This window comes from Labrus bergylta, chromosome 11 (assembly GCF_963930695.1).
Source record: "Labrus bergylta chromosome 11, fLabBer1.1, whole genome shotgun sequence".
Lineage (NCBI taxonomy): Eukaryota > Metazoa > Chordata > Actinopteri > Labriformes > Labridae > Labrus > Labrus bergylta.
In genome coordinates, this window is record NC_089205.1 from 1,325,001 (window position 1) to 1,344,955 (window position 19,955).

Consider the following 19,955-nt stretch of genomic DNA (forward strand, 5'->3'; position numbering starts at 1 on the left):
TGTTTATTAATGTTGATTGATGAGACACTTCTTGTCTCTGTAATATATTTAATGCCCCTGGTGACATTACAGTTTACAGTTTTTTTTAAATTTAGAATTAATATTCTCCTTTTTTCTTTTCTTTTTTTTTTAAACAAAATACAAAACAGTTGTAGACCACTAATACATACAACATAAACATACAGACTAATCTCATAAAACAATGTACAATATAAAATACAATTGACAAGAAGATGTTTGTTTGTGTGTGTGTGTGTGTGGGGGGGGGGGGGGGGGAGGGGGGAGGGGGGTACACTAAATTCAATCATATAGCCTGTTTTCCAGGTACAATCTTATAAAGTTCCAGGATCCTTCATCTCCACAGTCAATCAAGAGAGCTGTGGCTGCCCGTTCCATTTTAACCAATTGTCAATGCTAAAGACTTGTTGTATTTTCCAATTCATCATAGCAATACTCTTCACTGACAGAAAGGCTAATGTGATGAATTGTTGTGCATTGACTGTATGTTTCTCACTCTAATGCCAAGAAGGCAGACTCCTAGACAGAGTTTAACTTTCAGACAGTTGAAGTTTTGTTTGAACCTACAGGTGGGTTTTCGTGAGCAAAAAAGGCTACCAGGAGACCGACGAGGCCATCCAGAGTTCAGTGATAACGAAACTAAAAGGTGTCTCTGTGACAAACACAACTGAATCTGGTGTGGATGTGTGGGGACCTGAGGACTATGTCATCCCACCACAGGTTTGCATTTATGCAAAAGCAGCATAAACTTTCTGTGCTTGATATGCTTTCACTTCACCTTGTTGTTTAAAACAGGATTGAGTTGAGGTTACCACAGACAGGGCTGAGTTAAGATGTTAGGATAGGATAGGATAGTACTTTATTGATCCCCAGTGGGGAAATTCGGGTGTTACAGCAGCACAGACAAGAAAGCTCAAATACACATTAAACAGAATAGATAAGGTAAATAAAAATAAAAATAAAAACAGAGGGGTATATACAAGAACAAAATGAATGATGAAGTTAACTGGGGGGAATTGAGAATTGAAACAGTATTTGAAGAGAATGACAAGTTAAAGTGACAAGTGATGATTAAAGTGACTTGGTATGATAAATAAATAGCAGCAAGTGATGTAAACAGCAGAGAAGAGAGGCAGTGTTTTACCACAGTAATGCAGAGTGCAGTTATATAATATAATGTAGTATAATATAATATAATATAATGTAGTATAATATAATGTAGTATAATACAATATAATATAATATAATGTAGTATAATATAATATAATATAGTGCAATATTAGCACAGAATGGTTGGGTTACCAAACACTGGAAGACATTGTGGGAAGACTTGTGTGACAAGATTTACACAATTTTACAGTCAGCGGCCAATTAGCTTAGCTTAGCTTAAGAACTTGATACAGAAGAACAGATACACAGGTAGCTAAAGATAAAAGAGAAAACTCAATGGGGAATGTCAAACATGTGTACGATCATCAACATAACAGGTACAGGAGAAGGAATGCTGCAACACTTGTACATGAAGAATAACCAGTAGTGAAAGGCACAGGCTAGCAGAGGTCCGATTAACATCATTATCATGTCATAATAAAGAGCAATTGATGGTGTTTTCTCCCCATACAGGGAGAAGCTGTTCTCTTTGTTGTGACCAATTTCTTAGAGACACCAAACCAGAAGCTGGGATACTGTGCTGAGGTATGAATATGTGTTTAAACCTGATTTAATCTGACTAATTGTATTGGTGAGAAACTGCTCTGTTCTCCTCTTCAAACATTTTTACACTGTTCATGATTCATTCAAGGCTTGACAGAAAATCCCTTTTAAAATTCAGTTTTATGCCTAATAGTTCCATTTGTTGTCATGATTGTCACCAGGATTCCCCACATTGAATTCAGAGACAAGTGTGCTATTTGTTTAGTATGGGCTTGCTTGAAGGCATGTTGTGCTGTGTAAATGCAGTGTTCTGAGAATTCGACCAGCTGTCTTTGTTTTGTGATAACTTTATTTACTATTCACTGTTTGACGTCTGACTATGTGCATGACTTAGGTAGTAAAGGCCCAGAGAAGTACTTAAGCTTAGTAGGGGGAAAAAACAAATCTAAAATAGTTCTCAATACTAACTTCACTTTATTTGAAATCGTTTTCTTTTCAGTAAAATACAGATACAAGCTAGTTATCTATCGGGTCATTTGTGCCCAATCATATAGCAGCACCAGCTATTCTTCTTGGAATCGGTTACAAGATACTTTCAATCTTCGGGAGCTGGTTTCCTTCAATGTTTTTAAAGGTCGTCTTTATGATCTGGAGGCAGAAACATCCAACTCGTATTGCCCTTTTTGGTGCTTTGTTGCTGATGACTTAGGACAGATTCTGATGAATGGTTCTTTTTGTGATTCCTGTATTTGACACTAGAAAGACCAAGGCTGTCATTTTGACTGTTTTCCTCACCCCTTTGAAATTATGATTTAGTTATGTGTCCTCTTTTTATGTTCATCAGGAACATTTTCACTCAGTGATGCATTCATTTAAAAACATGTAGACTTCAAGTTCTTGTGTTTCTGTTCTGTTTCAGCCCTGCAGAGTTCCTACAGCTGTAGCTTCATACAGGCTCTGCAGCCTTTGTTGTTTTTTATGACATCATTGGACTAACTTTAGTTTGGCTTATATATATAATCAAACATAATACAGAATGTGTTCATTCTGTGACACATGATCAAAGTAAGTTTGTAATCATTGATTGACAGACAGACAGTCACCATGGTTACTCACTCACCTGCTCTTGGAGCTGGTGGAGAATTAATTAAACACAACACAGAATGTTGACAAGCAGTTTTGTATTTCAAAGTTGAATTTTAAACAAATAACAAAAAACACTTGAACTTAATCAAAGAAAATCCCACAATTTAAATAAAAGAAAATAGGCCTTCAATTAACAGATTCTTAAGGGCACTTTTTACCCTCCATACAACATATGCTAAATAGTCCCAATTCTGTTCGTATAAATCAATGCACCAAAACACATTACACGTATTGCAGTTATTTGTTGTGTGTGTGCAGATGTCCAACGAATTCAAATGTTTATTTAGGTAGGGGAAATCCTACCACACCCTTTAACCAGACAGCCAGGCTTGAGGCCTGCCTTATAAGGGAATCTTGAGTCTTTTGAAGTTGCTTCTTTAGCTCGCCATCTTCTTTGCTCCAGCAATATGGCCGGACCTGTTTAGGCAAACCGGTAACAAAATTACACGTCTGCTCAATTTGGGAGCAGCAATTTAATCAATGTTCCATTGTGGATGTCTCACCAGTGTTCAATCCTGAAACATTCCTCAGCAGCAGCAGCAGCTCCTCAAGGGCTTGAAGTTTCACTTAAGTCCAGTTTTGTGTCCAGGGTTGAAAGCACAGTGTTTTTCTTTCAGAAGTTCTCCTTGACTGTTTTAGGAATGACTGTCTCCTGCTGCCTTCTGACTGACTCCTTGATTGGTTTCAATCAGGTGATTAGTGCACCTGGGGAATGGGGATAGATGCCTGTTGGCTACAGACTGCATCTAATTGGCTCAATTTCAGCAGTACATTTTAATTAATCAACATTGAAAAGGCAGAATAGAGTAAATTAGGATCTGATTTAGAACAGAATTGTCAGGAAGGAGGAGGATTGCTGCCACAGAGGCTTTAGCCATGCTCCAGAGCCTTGATGAGGCAGAGTCTGATGGAGGCGCAGGTTCGGATACGGAAAGTGATGTCTCCTGGTCTCTCGAAACTTCATCTGACACTGGCTCTGAGATTGAACCTGAGAATGATACAGAGATCATTCCCATTCGCAAAAAACGTCGGCTGCTGTTTCCGTGGTTGTCGATAAACTGTTCAAATTTCAAATTCATTAGAATTTAAGGTTTGTGTCTTGAAGTTTTTTTTATACCTTTCACAACATTACAGATCCATTTATTCTTATATTTGATATTGATTATTGAAATGATATGCAATTAATTCGTAACAGTCAAAATGACCGCTATGGCCTTTCTAGTAGTGATAGAATGCTGGTCCTTCTAGTGTTAAGTGTTTTATGTCTGAAACCCTGTAATTGAGCTGCTGCCTGTCTTGGCCAGAATGATCTTGTAAAAGAGATTTTTAATCTCAATGAGACTTTTTCCTGGTTAATAAAAGGTTAAATAAAGATTTGGGCTATTTAGAAATGCCTTATATGAAATTGACAGAACAGATACAAGTGATCCCTTAAATAGTAGAGGAACTTGGGCCCCTAAAAGTTGAGATACCACTACCCGAGGTAGAACAAAGCACAACCATATTTTTTCATAACTTGAACATGTCTAGTTTATGAAATGGATGGTTGTGTAAAAATATTTTACTGCAAAATAACTTTTTTGGGATGTTATATGCATCTTACCAAAAAACGAAAATAGGTCAAATTAGGGCTTCTCCGGACAGCTCTAGCCTCATCACATGTATCTCTGGGAATCAGAATCAGAATTTCACCAAATTTGGACAGGATGTTCACAGATAGTTATTAGTAGCAATTAAGCAATGTTTTTATCAATACCATTTTCAATTTTTGAATTTTTCACACTTAAACACACATGCTGGTGACAGAGAAGAGGACGCTGTGCTTTTATGTCATAGAGTGAATATGTGAAGTTCTGATCGGAGTTAATTTCAAGTATAAATGTTTGTTATTTGACATTCCTGGTGTTCATCTTATTATCCATGGGTTTATATCTGGAGGAAGCATCTTTTGTTGTCACATGATTTCAGAGAAACGTTTATTAGATTCAAAAAAACAGGAAGTAAGAAAGAGAGGGAACTTCACTTTGATAAGCTAATCATTTATTGCTTTGATAAAACATTTACAACACAGGTCAGACAAACTGCCATCATCACTTTATAGCACTTTCTGAAGAGAAGGAAAGAGAGGACGTCGACCTCCTGGCCCTCTCCTGCGTGTCGTCCTCCACCCTCTCCTCCCAACACTTCCTGTTTCTCTCCTGCTGTCCGATCTTATAAAGACAAAAAGGCCAAAAATAATATAACTTCAAACAAACAGACAAACAAACAGACGTGGTAAAGAGAAGAATTGTTGATAACCTCGGCTGCTTCAGCACCACATATTGGTCAAAGGAATCCAAACTTGTTCCCTCAGAAATCTATATCCACACACGTCCACACTTCAGGCTCCAATAACTCCAAGTGTGAAGAGAATATGATCGGGCGTACTAAAGCGTAAGGAGCAAGAGCAAAGGAAGAATCTTGTGGCCTCGTGTCCCGCTCACAAACCTTTTCTCATTGACAACTCAACCCGGCAAGTCTCCTCCTGTTGCTAACTCCAATAACGTAAACGCTACTAGCCAAGCAAATGTTAGCCAGGAGCACCCAGCTAACTCTGTGAAGGAAAGTAACAGTGCTAATGACGATGGCACTGTTGAGAATGAGGAAACTGTGATGATGATGATATTGATAATGTTGATGATGACGGTGATAGGCCTATGGAAAATGCTCCTGCTGAGCTAATAAGGGATGAGGCACTCTCCCTTTCCTCCAATTTGTGTACATGGGTCTCAGGTGGCACTGACACTACTACAGGTGGTCACCCACCAACATCTGTTTCTTTCAAACTTAATACTGATTTCATGAAGTTCATCAGTGTTTTGTGCAGAAATACATAGTGAAAGATGGATTCAGGCTGATTGATACAGAGACCTTGAAGTCCCAAAAGTAAAAAATAAAAGAATAATCTTGTGAGCACAAGAGTTTAACTTGAATGCATAAAAATGTGTGGGAGTAAGACAATAACTTGTATGCACAATACATCTTTTACACGTCTTGGGACTTCAGGGGCTCTGTCGATTGGTGAGGAGCTGTAGCAGTCAAACATGATGCATGGTGGCACAGCACTCACAGTCAGCGCTTCCTCTTAGCAAAAATACTTTAATTTTAACAAAGGCTCACATCTCTGTCTACTCTCGGTGTGTGTACGTGTGTGTGTTGATTATTTCATCCATATTTCTCACAGTTATATCCGTAGCTAGAGAATTTCAGGGGGGCACTGGTATGTAAACTCAGCCTCTTTTGGTGCCGTGCCTCACTGCAACAGCCAATAGGAATAACCCAAACAGGAACTACCATACAACAACAGCCATAAAATAAACCCTTGTATACATTTCAGTTCTTAGTGCCCCTTCTCCTTAAAGCCATCTGTCCCTGAGCAGGAGCCTTTAATTCTCATGGAACATGTTACTGTCAAGCAGGTAACCGGGCAGTTGTCACAAAAGCTGTTTTCATGATAATGCTCATCAGATTTGAAAAGGACGCAGCAGGCAGCATGTGGTCAGAAACACACTCAAACTTCATTTACATTAAAAATATATGAAAACTTACTTTAATGAAAAAAAACACAGCTCTATCGCTTAATCTTTGAGTTCCTCTTTAACTATCCTCAAAAACCTCACACCTCAAACTGGTCATCAGAAGTCAGAGTGATGTATTGTCAAATATCTCGTCTTATTTAAAGACATTTGTTCATCTTCTGGTTTCCTTTATTTTTCTCTGCTTAGCAAACAATAGCAGGTAAGCACTATTTATCATTCTTACCTGCCAATAGCTGAGGTGTTCACCGCCTGCTTTGCACCACAGAGTCAATGCGTTGATCATCATCATCATAATTATTGTTCCTATGTGGGCCATGTTAAAAAAATATTATTATTTTTTTAATTTTGAGATTAAACTCGTAAATTCACAACTTTATTCTCGTAAATTTACGAGTTTGAGACCAGCCTGCGCGAAATGATGAAAGTAGAACTCTTAAAGTCTTTAAAGAATAAAAGAATAAAGTGGTTATTTTAGTCTATATGAGAAGAGCAGCAGCATCCTGTTCTCAAATGACAAACATGGAGCATCTTGTCCTAAAGGTTTCACTAATAAGGAAATAGGATACTTCCTTGTGTAGTCGGTAAAAACAGTTGAAGAGAAGTTTTCACTTCAACTTGAAAGACTTTGTTTATCTGTAAAATGATAAACAAGACACAAACTGTCTCTGCACATGAGACACTTTAACAAGGCAGACAGATAACAGACACAAATAGTTGTGTTGTTTACATGTGCAGATATGAAACTACACATGCTTTTGACACATCATCATCTTCACATTGTCATAAAATATCAGCACCCTGAAAAGATTCTGCAAGAAACTGAAGAAAGAACCACACTGACTGGGAGGAAGCTGTCTGCAGAGGAAACGACTTTAAGAGTTCTACTTTCATCATTTTTCCGCAGGCTGGTCTTGAACTCGTACATTTACGAGTTTAAGCTAATAAATTTACGACTTTGTTTTCGTAAATGTACGACTTTAATCTCGAAATTACAAAAAAATAAAAATTTAACATGGCCCTAATCCTCCGTCATACCTTATACATCAAGCTCAAGACAGATATGTGTGCTGTGATAGATATTTGTCACAAACAAAGACCAAGTAATTTCTCCTTTTTTCTCAATCAAAATGTGCCTCAATACCTCGGATAAGGAGGTGTTTGCATTGGCCATTAATATTAAATTACATTACTTTTTAATCAAGCACACTTCCTAATAAAATACTTTTAATCAGAAATAATTTGTTGGAAACAAAAACAGGTTTGTTCAACTTTAATATTTATTTTTCTGTGGTGTTTGTCCTCAGAGCCCCAAAGTTCTGGATGGCCTCTGTAATAATAATGATGACTGTGAAAAGGGAAAGATTGTAGTGGCTGGTAACGGTAAGAGAGAAACAACTGATTTTACATTACCATTGTGTCATTGGTATCACTTCAAGTTTTAAGTTTAAATAGTAATTAAAAAGGGAAAACATGTAAAGTTTATGTGATTAAAAGCAGGACAATTATACAGATATTTGACATAGGTATAGTATGAACTGTTCACATCTGTATCCTTCATTTCAGTAAAAAAAAAAAAAAAAAACCTTTTCACATTAGATTTTTATGGTCTTCTTTTATATTTTGTACAGGACTTATGAGTGGTCGATGCTTGAAAAAAGATTCCAATTCCATTGGTTCCTGTGAAATCTACGGCTGGTGTCCTGTTGAAAGAAAGTTTAAACCACAGTAAGGGGAAACTGTTTAATGCTATATTTATGTAAGCTAATTGGTTTAATTAATATACATAAAAAGTTTTGTCTACAAAACAGCTTAGTTTGGGCAATGACATCAATACAAGATATCAGACACCAAGACATTTTTTTTTTTTTAGAGGACCTCTGCTGGCAAATGCTGAAAACTTCACCATCTACATCAAGAACTTCATCTTTTTTCCGAAATTTGCTTTTTCAAAGTAAGTTTAAAAAAACCTCACAATAACCACTGCAAGAAGTGTTAGCTTTGAAATGTTGACTGGAAACAGTTGTGTACAGTGAGCATTGAACACAAATATATCTGTTCAGTTATGTTTCTTAACCCTGAGGTCAAACGTTCTTGAAACAAACGATGACACCTATTTGAAGAAATGCCGATATGACAAGGAACTCCACCCCTACTGCCCCATCTTTCGCCTGGGACACATCACCAGGAGAGCTGGGTACAACTTCCAGGACATGGCCACATTTGTTAGTATTTTCTTTTCCAGTGCACATAGTCAAGAGTTGTTGAATAGATCCAGTCGTTTAAACTGAAACGTTAACATCATTGAGATGATTTTTAAAGTCAAACCTGCTAAGTGATGCATCAGAATCTAATCCCAGGTAACATGATTTTACTGAAATATCCAGAAATCAACCATTCCAATCACTGCAGCACTGTGCTGTGTACAGGTTTTTATTTTGGGGAAAGGGAGAGTTGAATCGGTACTTTAAGTATAAACTGCAGATGTAAACTTCAGTTAACTAATGTACATTTTGGATCTTTGGATCTAATTTCCACCACATCATTAGAGTTGGAAGCTGGTAATGAACACATTAAGAAATGCTAAAGAAGCATTCTAAACTATGATTACATTTATGTTCTTACGTATACTATAATGGATTGAGGATGTCACTGTAATGTCAGATGTGTACGGTATAAGGAAGTGGAATGTTTACCGACTTGTTTTAGGAGGTACATTCAGTATGGTCCAACTTGTATTCTGTTTTCCAGGGTGGCTCCATTGGTATACTGATAGAGTGGGACTGTGACCTTGATAAAGGCTACTCTAACTGCAGTCCAGTTTACCACTTTACTCGCCTTGACACCAGTGTCTCCAATAAGACCATCGCACTGGGATTTAACTTCAGGTCAGGCTCGTTGTAGATCTATGTTGCACATTCTCACATTTCTTATTTTCCTATTCATTGCACATATTTCTGTATACAGTTAAGGACATGTGATTCCAGAGGAGAAAATAATACTAAATGCTTCATTGTGTTTCTTTTATTTTTATTTCTTGTGATGTCTTATTGTCCGTTTAACTTTTCAACAGACACACTCGGTACTTCAGAAACACTGATGGTGAAAGGTATCGGTCTCTCTTCAAAGTCTACGGGATCCGATTTACCATCTTAGTGCATGGAAAGGTATGTGTAGTGACAGGAGTTATTTATGCATATAACCACCAGAGGGCAGTAACAGCTTAACATGCCAAAGGTGAGTTTCTCCTGGTGACAAAATTCTTAGAGTCATGACATTTTCTAAGTATTTATCCTGATGCATCATTATGGACATTTTTGTCCATTTGGTCAAATGTTTCCTCTTCATCTGTCCATCATTTTGTGTTAGTGCATATAAAACCCATTTTGTCAGAAAGTCTCTCTCTTGACACATTTTGGAATGCACATTTCATTTTTTTAATAGAACACTGTGAAACATGTTTACTACCCTCTGAAGTCATTAAGGACAACAATGTCCACTTCCAAAAAACTGCATTTTTTAGGAATTTAACCCTTTAAATGCCAGAATCATGTAATCAAACTGGCATTTAAAGGGTTAAATTCCTGATAATTACTCAATATTTGATAGTTTTGAGCAGGGCTGGAGTTGTTGAAGAGATTCATGCAAAAAAAAAAGTAGAAAAAAATATGAATCTGTTCTATTTTTATAGCAGTTTTTGTAAATTGGACATTTTCGCCCTCCAATGTCCAAACTGGGAACTACATGTTAAATCTGATGCTACACTAAAACTAACAATGCATCAAGGTCAATATTTTGGATAATCTTAGACATATCGAAGACTAATTAATATAAACCAAACCAAATATTTGTTATATGGAAAATAACTCATGAATGTTTGATAGTTTTGAGCAAGGCTGAAGTTGTTTAAGAGATGTGCGCAGAAAAAAGTAGAAAGAAATATCAATCTGTTCTATTTTTATAGCAGTTTTTTGGAAGTGGACATTTTTGTCCTGAGTGACTTAAGAGTGTAGTAAATTTAATTGATGCCTGAGGGTTAAAGTTGAGACTACATCCTTGTAAAGGTGAAAGTTATTCAAAAAGCTTCTTAGCCATTAAGAGAACCGTTATGAGTAGTGAGGAGGACTTTTAACAGGATGAAGAGTTTCTCAAGCTGAGGAGGAAACAGAGAAATGTTCTTCAAACTCTACATGAAGAATATTATTGAATCATTGTTGGGCCAAACATTCAACAATTATTTTTGCAGACATTTCAATCCATCTTGCAGTACAAAGTTAGACATGCATGTTGAGTCCTTCCACAAATGATTTCCACCACAGGTGATTCCAATCACTAATTAAGGCTCTTTACCTGCTGATATAACTAATAAGTGGAGAGGCTGCTGCAGAAGTGTGCATGTGATTTCAAACATTTTGTTGGCCTTATACTTTTAAAGTACGTCTTACACTTTATCACACAGCGATAATCATTTTATAGTGTTCATAATTACACACAGTCTCACTAGATTTTATGATTGGGCACAATCCATTTCACTCTTCGTCTATATGTTCGTTAGCACTTTTTTCTTCAATTCTTTGGGATCAACCAACCACAGCTCCTGAAAACAAATGTGTCATACCTAGCAACGGGGTCAACAGGGTCAACCATACCACCTTAGTGTTAGACTAGATAAGAGCAACATTTTGAATGTCTACATAAGTTTCATGTGTCATGCATATGTTGACTGAGTGACATCACGTGCAGTTCAGAGGCACACAGAGTGAGAGAGCGCTTCACTAGGCACATCATTTTTCTACCATTTGATAATGTCATTTACTACTTTGCTTAAACTGGATTACATCTCCTGTCTGTCATGTCAGAATTAAGTTACAGCTTGTCAGTGGCAAACTTTCTGAAGGAATGGCGCTTCATGCATTTCCTCTACTGTTTTTATATATATGCATATGAGTGCAGCACCTGTAACAGCATTTGTATAAGAAGTGTATTATTTTGTTGTTGTCATTTTTGGTCAGAGAAGTTAAAGACCAACGTTTAGGCAGGGATTGGCTGCATACTGGGGGGGAGGGGATTTGTATTAATGTCTACAAACAGATGTCTGTATATAAGAGTGGACATAACAATCTCATCATAGATTCCTCTCTGGTCTGGCTGACCAGAGTCCAGGTTTAACTCGACCAATGCATTGTGATGTGACATTATTTGAATAATAAATGCAACATTATTAATATTAGGATAAACTAGGATCATATTAATATCTCTAAACTCTATAAGGTTCTATTACACTAATAATCATTAAATCATGTTCAAATACATCTTTGAAAACATGCACACTGTCCTTTCATTCTAACTCTTAATATGTTCTTGAATCATTATCCTTAGGCCGGGAGGTTCAGTGTCGTACCAACAGCCATCAACTTTGCAGCAGGCCTGGCTTTGATGGGTGCTGTAAGTACCATAATGCATTTTCTAAACAGCATTTTCTTTACATATAATTAGAATTTTGCGTCAGTTACATCACTTTATTAAACATCCTTCAACAGGGAGCTTTCCTCTGTGACATGGTCCTCCTCTACCTGATGAAAAAGGGCAACTCTTATAGACAGTGGAAGTTTGAAGTACCCAGGTGAGCGATGAATGAACCAGTAGGAATTCAGGGTTTTCTGGATTTGGATATGTCAGCTTTTAATTTAAAAGAGTGATGAGATCCAACAAAGCCCTAGTTTTAATCCTATGAAAGCATTGTGATTTCAAATCAGCCCCAAAAGATGGGAACTATGATTATGCATAATATAATCAACTAAAAAATTTGTATATTGTTGGTATTTTTGTGAATTAAAAGGATATTTGAATTGTAAATGTAATGCTTAAACACAAATACTCACATAAAGTTACCACTATCAAGAATGTAAGGAATGAACACTGTTTTAAAAGCAGAAAGTATGCAATTATTATTTATTTAATACTATTATTTATATGTTCCCATTAAAATGCTCGTCCAAGGGACATGATGAACACATTTTGTGAAAGCAACAGTCATATTTAAAGGGGCTCAGTTGGTAGAGTCGGTCTTCTCTCAACCGGGAGGTTGGAGGCTCGATCCCCGGCTCCTGCAGCAACATGTCGAATGTAAATGATAAATGAACAAGACACCAAAGCCTGAGTTGCTCCTGGTGCTTTGTCAGCGGTTATTTCTGATGGTCACTTTACTCAGCAGCCTCTACCATCAGTGTGTGAATGGGTGTGAATGTGTAGGTGTGACCTGCAGTGCAAAAGAGCTTTGAGTCGTCAGAAGACTAGAATAGGACTATATAAGCTCAAGTCCAGATGAAAGTTTTATTTGGATAAAGCTGAACTTTATTCATTGACTTTAAAAAAAAATCATGCTTTGTGCTCTTAAAGTAAAATAAATAAAACTAGTTTTGGTATATTCAGTTTAAGGAAGGCTTGACACTGTTTCTACAAATGTACTTTTCTTATTCGTTGTTGTAATATGTAGCCAGTATATACATGTTAACAAATCTTAAACCTGTCTTGTAATATTTATAGTTTTATCTGCAAAAAGCTTCTGATTTCCCGTTCATTATCTGCCACAATCTGTCTCCGTTCCACAGAGATACAGAATCAACAGAAGACGACGATGATGACAGAACGGATGCAATGGAGCAGAAAAGTCTGCAATCTTAATTTTTTTTTTTTTTTAGGGAAATAATTGTTGAGAATCAGCAAATAAGAACCTGAAGAGAATATTTAATTCAACAGGTGGATGCCCTGTGCACAGCACTGTCAGTCCTTAAATGTTGATGCAGGTGATGGCAGGAAACATAATCTTGACAGCAAATGAAAAGAGTTCCTGATGAAGCCATGTGGACGTAACAATTTGTTTGTTTGAGAATGTAATTCAATAAAAAGAAGAATAAAAGGTAACTCAGCTTCTTGTGTGCAGTGAATCTTCTCATTTGCTGTCAAGGATCATTAAAGGGGCACTATGTAGTTTTGGTAGAGAAGTGTGAAAGTTGGAGAAATGTGCAGATTCTGTGTTATATGTTTATAACTCTACACACAAACTGTCCTCAGAGGAACATGTGGTCCCTGTAACACTGTTTGAAGATAAATACTACATGAGAAGTTATGGTGGTGAAACCGTAACTCTCCTGGTAGCTCTTCAGCTCTAAACAGTGTTCCAGGGACCCATTCTTTATTTGAATACATTTTGAGTATTCAGTTCAGAAAATATAGCAAAGAATTGTTTCACTTCTCCAACTTTCAAATTTCACCACCAAAACTCTACAGTGCACCTTTAATTATTGATAAACTAAATGCACACAGACTTTTTAAAAATGTGAAGATGTTTTATAATCTAAATTATTTCAGTGAAGGATTTTATTCCCTTTTATATTTTTATAAGTCACTTTGGAAACCTCACCTCAGAAGAGACACAGGGGTGGTGACCCTGATACTCTGAATATTCAAATGTTTATTATGACACCGCTTTGAATGATGACATTGCACTTCTGAAAGTTAGAGTAATTAAAGCTTGAGAGAGTTCTGTGAAGACTTTTTACACTGTGATTGTAAATAACAATCACTGAAGCTGTGGGTTGGCTGGCAGTTGAACCCTAACTTGACCTTTCGTTTTGTACATCTTAAAAGACTTCAGGTCTGGTGTACTCTTTCTGATGAAAGAGGCCTCTTGTTTGACACATTCTAGAAATCGCACGCATTTGCAACCTGACACTTTGGTAGAGCGCCTGAAGGAAGTTCTCACCTCTGTAACACAAAACTATTTCTCAGAAGTACTTTGAATCTCTTCTCCCTGACTGCACAAACATCAAGAGAGGCCAAGATTATTGGTTGCAAAAAAGCAATGCATTTGGCACTTGATTTGAAGCGTGAACCAGATTTTTTCTTTTGCTGGTTTCTTTTAAGAATTTGGGGCATGTAGATTATAAAATACTTCTTAACATGGGTCAGAGGGAACAGTACAGCTATGCTGTATGCTTATTTCACCAGTGAAAGTTGTGCAAATCAGTTAGAAGAAATTACATTGAGCAAAGGCCATCGTGCTACTATTTTTAAGCTTAGGCAAATTACAAAACCCGTCAAAATGTTTCCCTGCGAGGAAAACATGCAACAACTTCACATGGAGGATGTAGTGGTGCCACTTGTCTACAGGCGAGGCAGGCAACTGCTTGGAGCCCCAGACCACTAGGGGGCCGTGGAGGGCTGACAAACTTTAAACCGCAGCAGTAGCTCAAAATGTGCAAATTATGCAATGATAAAAAGTAAACCTCCCTAAAGGGGCCCCATCTGACTGCACTCCCTCTCATTGCCCTGCTTAGCATCTCATGTATTATTCCTGTGATACTCCAAAAGATCGTCAATGAAAATGACTGACGGAGAAATGAAGAGGAATGATCTTTTGATCTGATGTAAATATTTTGTACTTGAAGGGACTTAAAACTATTATTGTAATATATTAAATACATGAATAGCGGGCGGCAGTGGCTCAATTGGTAGAGTCGTCACTTCTCAACCGGAAGGTCGAGAGTTGGATCCCCAGCTGGGCAACATGTCCGATGTGTCCTTGGGCAAGACACTTAACCCTGAATTGCTCACGCTGCTTCGGTTGTGGTGTATGAATGGCATTAGTTACTTCTGATGGATACTCCATAGTGATCACTACCATCAGGGTGTGAATGTGTAGGTGTGACATGTGGTGTAAAAGTGCTTTGAGTAGTTGGAAGACTAGAAAAGCATTATATAAGCTCAAGTCCATTTACCATTACCATGACTCGCATTCAGCAGCTTTTTCCCCATCGTCATTTATGCTACTTTGTGAACTGAGTTTACCAACTTGTATTGATGCAGAAGAAATTTCTGCTTGAATGTTAATGTACCAATAAAGATTTTTAAGACAAACATCATGCAGTGAACTGAGTTTAGACTTCATGTTTTATTTTAAGAAAGGAGGTGATCTCTGCACTGTGGTGCTGTGGTTAGCGCTGTCGCCTCACAGGGAGGAGGTTCCTTGTTTGAATACCCGTCGGGCAGGGACTTTCTGTGTCTGGCTTTCATGTTGTCCCCGTACATGTTGGGAAATCCAGCTTCCTCCAGTCCAAAGACATGCTCGTTAAGTTAATTGGTGGGTCTTGCATCAGGTGTGATTGTGAGTGTAGCTGGTTGTCTCTTTCTATGTGTCAGACATGTGATTGACTGGAGACAAGTCTAGGGGTGTACCCCTCTTCTGGAATCAGTGCCAGCCCCCCTGTGACCCTGAACCTGAAAAGGGGGTTCTAGAGATCTAGTACAGTAGTTTTAGTGCTGACCCTCACTTATTTGTATATTCACAGGCCACATTACTGGGCTGGCAGTACAGTCACACCTCTTTGTTTCAATAATACAAAAACTTGATCCAGACAGTGTTCCCAAATTATCCAAGAGAAATGTTTTGGGTGATACTTTAGGGTTTTAAACACATTTTCTCTACCTGAAATGAAGTATGAAAACCTTGACATGTAAAGATTCCTCTGCGGTATTATCTCTTCAGCAGTGTAGTCTTTTATCTCTGTAAACACCTGGTGTAAAACGAAAGGACAGGTTGATTGATTTTTCATATGACAAGTATTTAGCTTGGTGAGAGCTGATCCACCCACTTTCAAAAAAACTTGAATAACAAGTTAGTGCAGAGAAAGAACCGAAAGTATCTTAGTGAGCTGGAAGAAAAACAAACTGTGCTCGATACTCGAACTCGATAACTGATCAAATGTTTGATTTGTTGTAAATGGGACTAAACATGCAACCATTTCTTACTTTCCTGAATGGAGTCAAATATGTGAAGAGTCAGTAACACGTGCAGAAGTATTCACATGAATGCTTCTATATGTTGATGAGTATATAGCACTTAACTTTTGCATAATTAAAAGCAAGTTGGATGGAGAAAAACACAAAATGTCCACATTGTCTTGCAATTCTCCATCAGAAGAACAACTTCATGTTCGTCACCTTCAAAGACATTTCATGGAAGAGTACAACTTTTTGTTTCACATTCAAACTTTACTTTCTCAAACTTTCCCCTCATTGCCATTATTCTTTACTTATTTGTATACTTTCTGTGTTGTGGTCATCCAGGGGAGAGAGACGTAGTTTGCCCCTTTTGTTTGCCACAACATCTTGTTTTTCCTTTATTGTAAGTGACAATGTGTAAACATAAATTAAAAAAAGAGAGACAATACTCTGGGAGGTGACCATCTCTCGAGCGACGAGATCAACTTCCACCGGGACTTGAACCGGCGACCCTCCAGTTCCCAACCCAAGACCTTACTGCTGCCCCCTTCTGTACTTCTTTGAGAATTTAACCCAATGTATCAAAAATGTATTAAATGTATTAAAAATGCAGAGCTTCGATTCTCAGGCTATTACAAATAAACTAATAAATAAATAAACTAACACACTTTAAGACAACACACTGAGCAAGGTCCTTACAAATAACCTCAAACTAGGTCATTTTTAATTTGCAGCTGTATAAATATAAACCAGGGAAAACCCAGGTCAAACTAATCATACTATTAAGTATTGTTCTATTGTGGGAGTTTAGTTGTCTCACTGGTTAGACCTGCCCAAAGCTAACCTCACAGTACACGCTCCCTCAGAGACAAAGTTTGGATAAAAACACCTGACCTTGTAAAAATGTCATATTTTCTGATGCAGTAATGTTCATTGTCCAGGCATAAAGCTCATCTTATATGCAAAGAGTACTAACAAAATCCTTAAAACCAAACAGGAGAGGGTTAAAGACGACCTGACCTACATCTTTCTCTAAATCAAAAGTATGAAAAGTATTAATCACGACTTGTCAGGCGTTTACATTCTTTTTAACTTTTGAACAATAGAGTTACTGGAATAACAGCGTACAAGGAAGTACTCAACATTTCTAGGATGGTATGTGGCTTGTGTTCCAGACTGTCAGTATAAAAGAGCGAGTGCGGAGGGTCATATCACACACCATCAGACAACATGAAGGTCCTGCTTCTCACACTGCTGCTCCTGCTGTGTAGCACTCAAGGTGAGTCAACTTTGTTGTTCGTTTTTTTACATTTTTGTATTGTCTTTACAAAGCCATAATAAACAAGAGGTGAACATATGTTTTAACACAGGTTGAGGCATTTCACTAGTGGAGCAGCATTGTTTCCTTTAAGAGAATGGAAAATGTTTCCTGACGATTAAAAGCTTTTTAATGAATCCACTGCTGGCCCAATGTCATTTATATAAATGTTGTTGTTACTGTGTTTCGTCGTGATGTTGCAACAAATTTGAAACTAACTTTGATGGATTTTGTCTCCTCATCAGTGCTCAGCATCAAATGTTACACCTGTAACAGCGCTGATGACCATTGCACTGTGACATCAGACTGCCCAAATGTCCACTTCTGCATGGTTCGAGAACATTCTGGTATGTAAGCCTTTTTTTTTTTTTTTTTCATAAAACATACATTTTTGAAATGGTCGAGTCATTTAATATTTTTGAATTTCTTACAGGAAGTGTTTCTCGTACCTGTGCTGCAACATGCATTGAAGACAACCACACCTCCTGCTGCGTAGAGGACCTCTGCAATATCCCCTAGGCATCAACCAGCTTTCTAAATCTTTGATAGAATAGACAAGAAAATGCATTTCTTAAATCAAAATGTTATTGGTGATGACTTGCTTATTTGAAAGATTTTAATCCTGTCATAAATCTTTGTCATTTAGAGTTTTCCAGATGTACAAATGTTGAATTGTTTTTCCTCATTTGTCAACATCTTCTCACTTTTAGTGGTCACAGCTATTAATTTTTGTAATGAACTAGTATGAACTAGTATGAAGTGGGGCAACCACACGCATGCACACAAACACACGCTTAATCCACTGCTGATGTCACTTAGTGGGTCACTGCAACAGCCGCTGCTATGTGGGTCGCTCTCTGTCTCTGCTGCAATGTAAAGTTTGACTACCTATCAAAATCAAAAAATGAATAAATATCTTTAATGTTCACATCAAATGTTTCATGTGTGTTTTTGCTGGTGATGCAAGAAAAAAATGTCCGCAGACTTTAACAGTTGCCAACTTTTTGACCAGTAATATTGCAGCTCTCATACGCTGACATTGTAGGTTCTAAACATGTTGCTTTAGAAACAAATGAACTCTTCTGATAGTCGGACTGCAAAATGGCATGACAGCGTAATATCATCAGAGACTCCCCCACACTCACGTCCTACAAGAAATCCCTGAAAACTCACCTTTTCATCACTGCCTACAACCACTGACTCTCATTCTCTTCCCTCGACTCTACTTCTATCTTGTATTGTTCTCTTAGTTTTTGCTTAGTTTTTTTTTTTTCCTGTCAAAGGGTCTTTGATTATTTAGAAAAGTGCGATATTAATCTAATTTATTATTATATTATCATAATGTTCTGACGATCAGGTCCCTGTTTTGTTTTTATAACCTGCTCTAACAGCACATATACAGGTTGCTATACTACAAACCAATGTGGCATAAAAACAACCCTCATTATGGTGTTGTGAGTTCAACTGATCAACAGTGTGACGCACATAGAAACACTGTTGGCACATGGCTACAAGTCATTGTGTAAAATTGGTTTAATAAGAAAGTTAATACAACAGCTTATTTTCAGTAACACATTAGCACATTTTTTCTTTCAAATACATCTCTGTGTGAGGACTGTCATTCAGACCAACCAGGGTAAGAATTTGTACTTTTAAAGCTCAGGTGTATAAACACAATCCGGCCTTGGTGGCCAAGATGAAGTTCTTTAAGCTTGTATAATGTCCATTTATATATTAGGTAATTAAAGTTCCAAAATGTAAGATGTCTTCTGAATTAAATAATAAAATGACCTTATTATATCAGGCATTAAAGAAACATGCAATGTTGAAAAGCTGGTGACATAAGCTTATATAAGTGGCTTATATATCCTCCTCTTAAGTTTCGATTCCTGTGGGGAATTTTTTGCTTTTTGTTTTGACCAGAGCAGTAGGTGGTTATACGGCACGCCCACCCTCAGTCTGCCAAACAAACAGCAAACCAACAGGTGTTCCAACGATGAAAGCGGGCAAGCAAAGTGGTTCACATAAAATAACTGATTCTACCTAACCTAAAAAAAGCCTCAGCATTTTCTATAAAGCACCGCAACCAGAAACGTGGTCAAACTAAGATAAATATTTGAGATGCTTTTAAAAAAATGTAGAGAGGTTAGAATGCAGAAAGGTCTCAAGACGAGTGCAGAGCTGGCTAAACAATGAAGCGTTTGTGTCCCTGACATAACAACCTGCGTGCACTTTGACTTTAGGGATCGGGGGCGGGGGGAGACAGCTCTCTTAAATGTCATTTTAAACGCTAGGTGTCAAAGTTACATATTGCTCTTTTTAAAAAAAAGGGAAAACGCTAAACCCATGAATACATACAAGTCGATAACGGCCCCTCTGGCGCCACAATTACTTGACGTCATCGTCTTCTTATTCTTGGAGATCTTTTTTTAATACAGACAATAAAAAAGCAAAACTTTAAA

The 19,955-nt window shown here is 37.4% G+C and overlaps 1 protein-coding gene across 1 annotated transcript in view; it reads left to right on the plus strand.

Moving 5' to 3' along the window:
- LOC109992075 (P2X purinoceptor 5) overlaps positions 1-18,428 on the plus strand; it is a 19,203-nt gene extending 775 nt beyond the window's left edge. Inside the window, exons 2-14 of the mRNA XM_020644550.3 lie at positions 588-738; positions 1,642-1,713; positions 7,700-7,775; positions 8,024-8,120; positions 8,266-8,346; positions 8,476-8,617; positions 9,144-9,280; positions 9,466-9,559; positions 11,772-11,837; positions 11,933-12,015; positions 13,004-17,454; positions 17,739-17,840; positions 17,927-18,428. Of these exons, the coding sequence (XP_020500206.1) occupies positions 588-738; positions 1,642-1,713; positions 7,700-7,775; positions 8,024-8,120; positions 8,266-8,346; positions 8,476-8,617; positions 9,144-9,280; positions 9,466-9,559; positions 11,772-11,837; positions 11,933-12,015; positions 13,004-13,076 (1,072 nt within the window). The 3' untranslated portion in view covers positions 13,077-17,454; positions 17,739-17,840; positions 17,927-18,428. The remainder of the gene's footprint in view (positions 1-587; positions 739-1,641; positions 1,714-7,699; positions 7,776-8,023; positions 8,121-8,265; positions 8,347-8,475; positions 8,618-9,143; positions 9,281-9,465; positions 9,560-11,771; positions 11,838-11,932; positions 12,016-13,003; positions 17,455-17,738; positions 17,841-17,926) is intronic.
- The last annotated feature ends 1,527 nt before the right edge of the window (positions 18,429-19,955 follow it).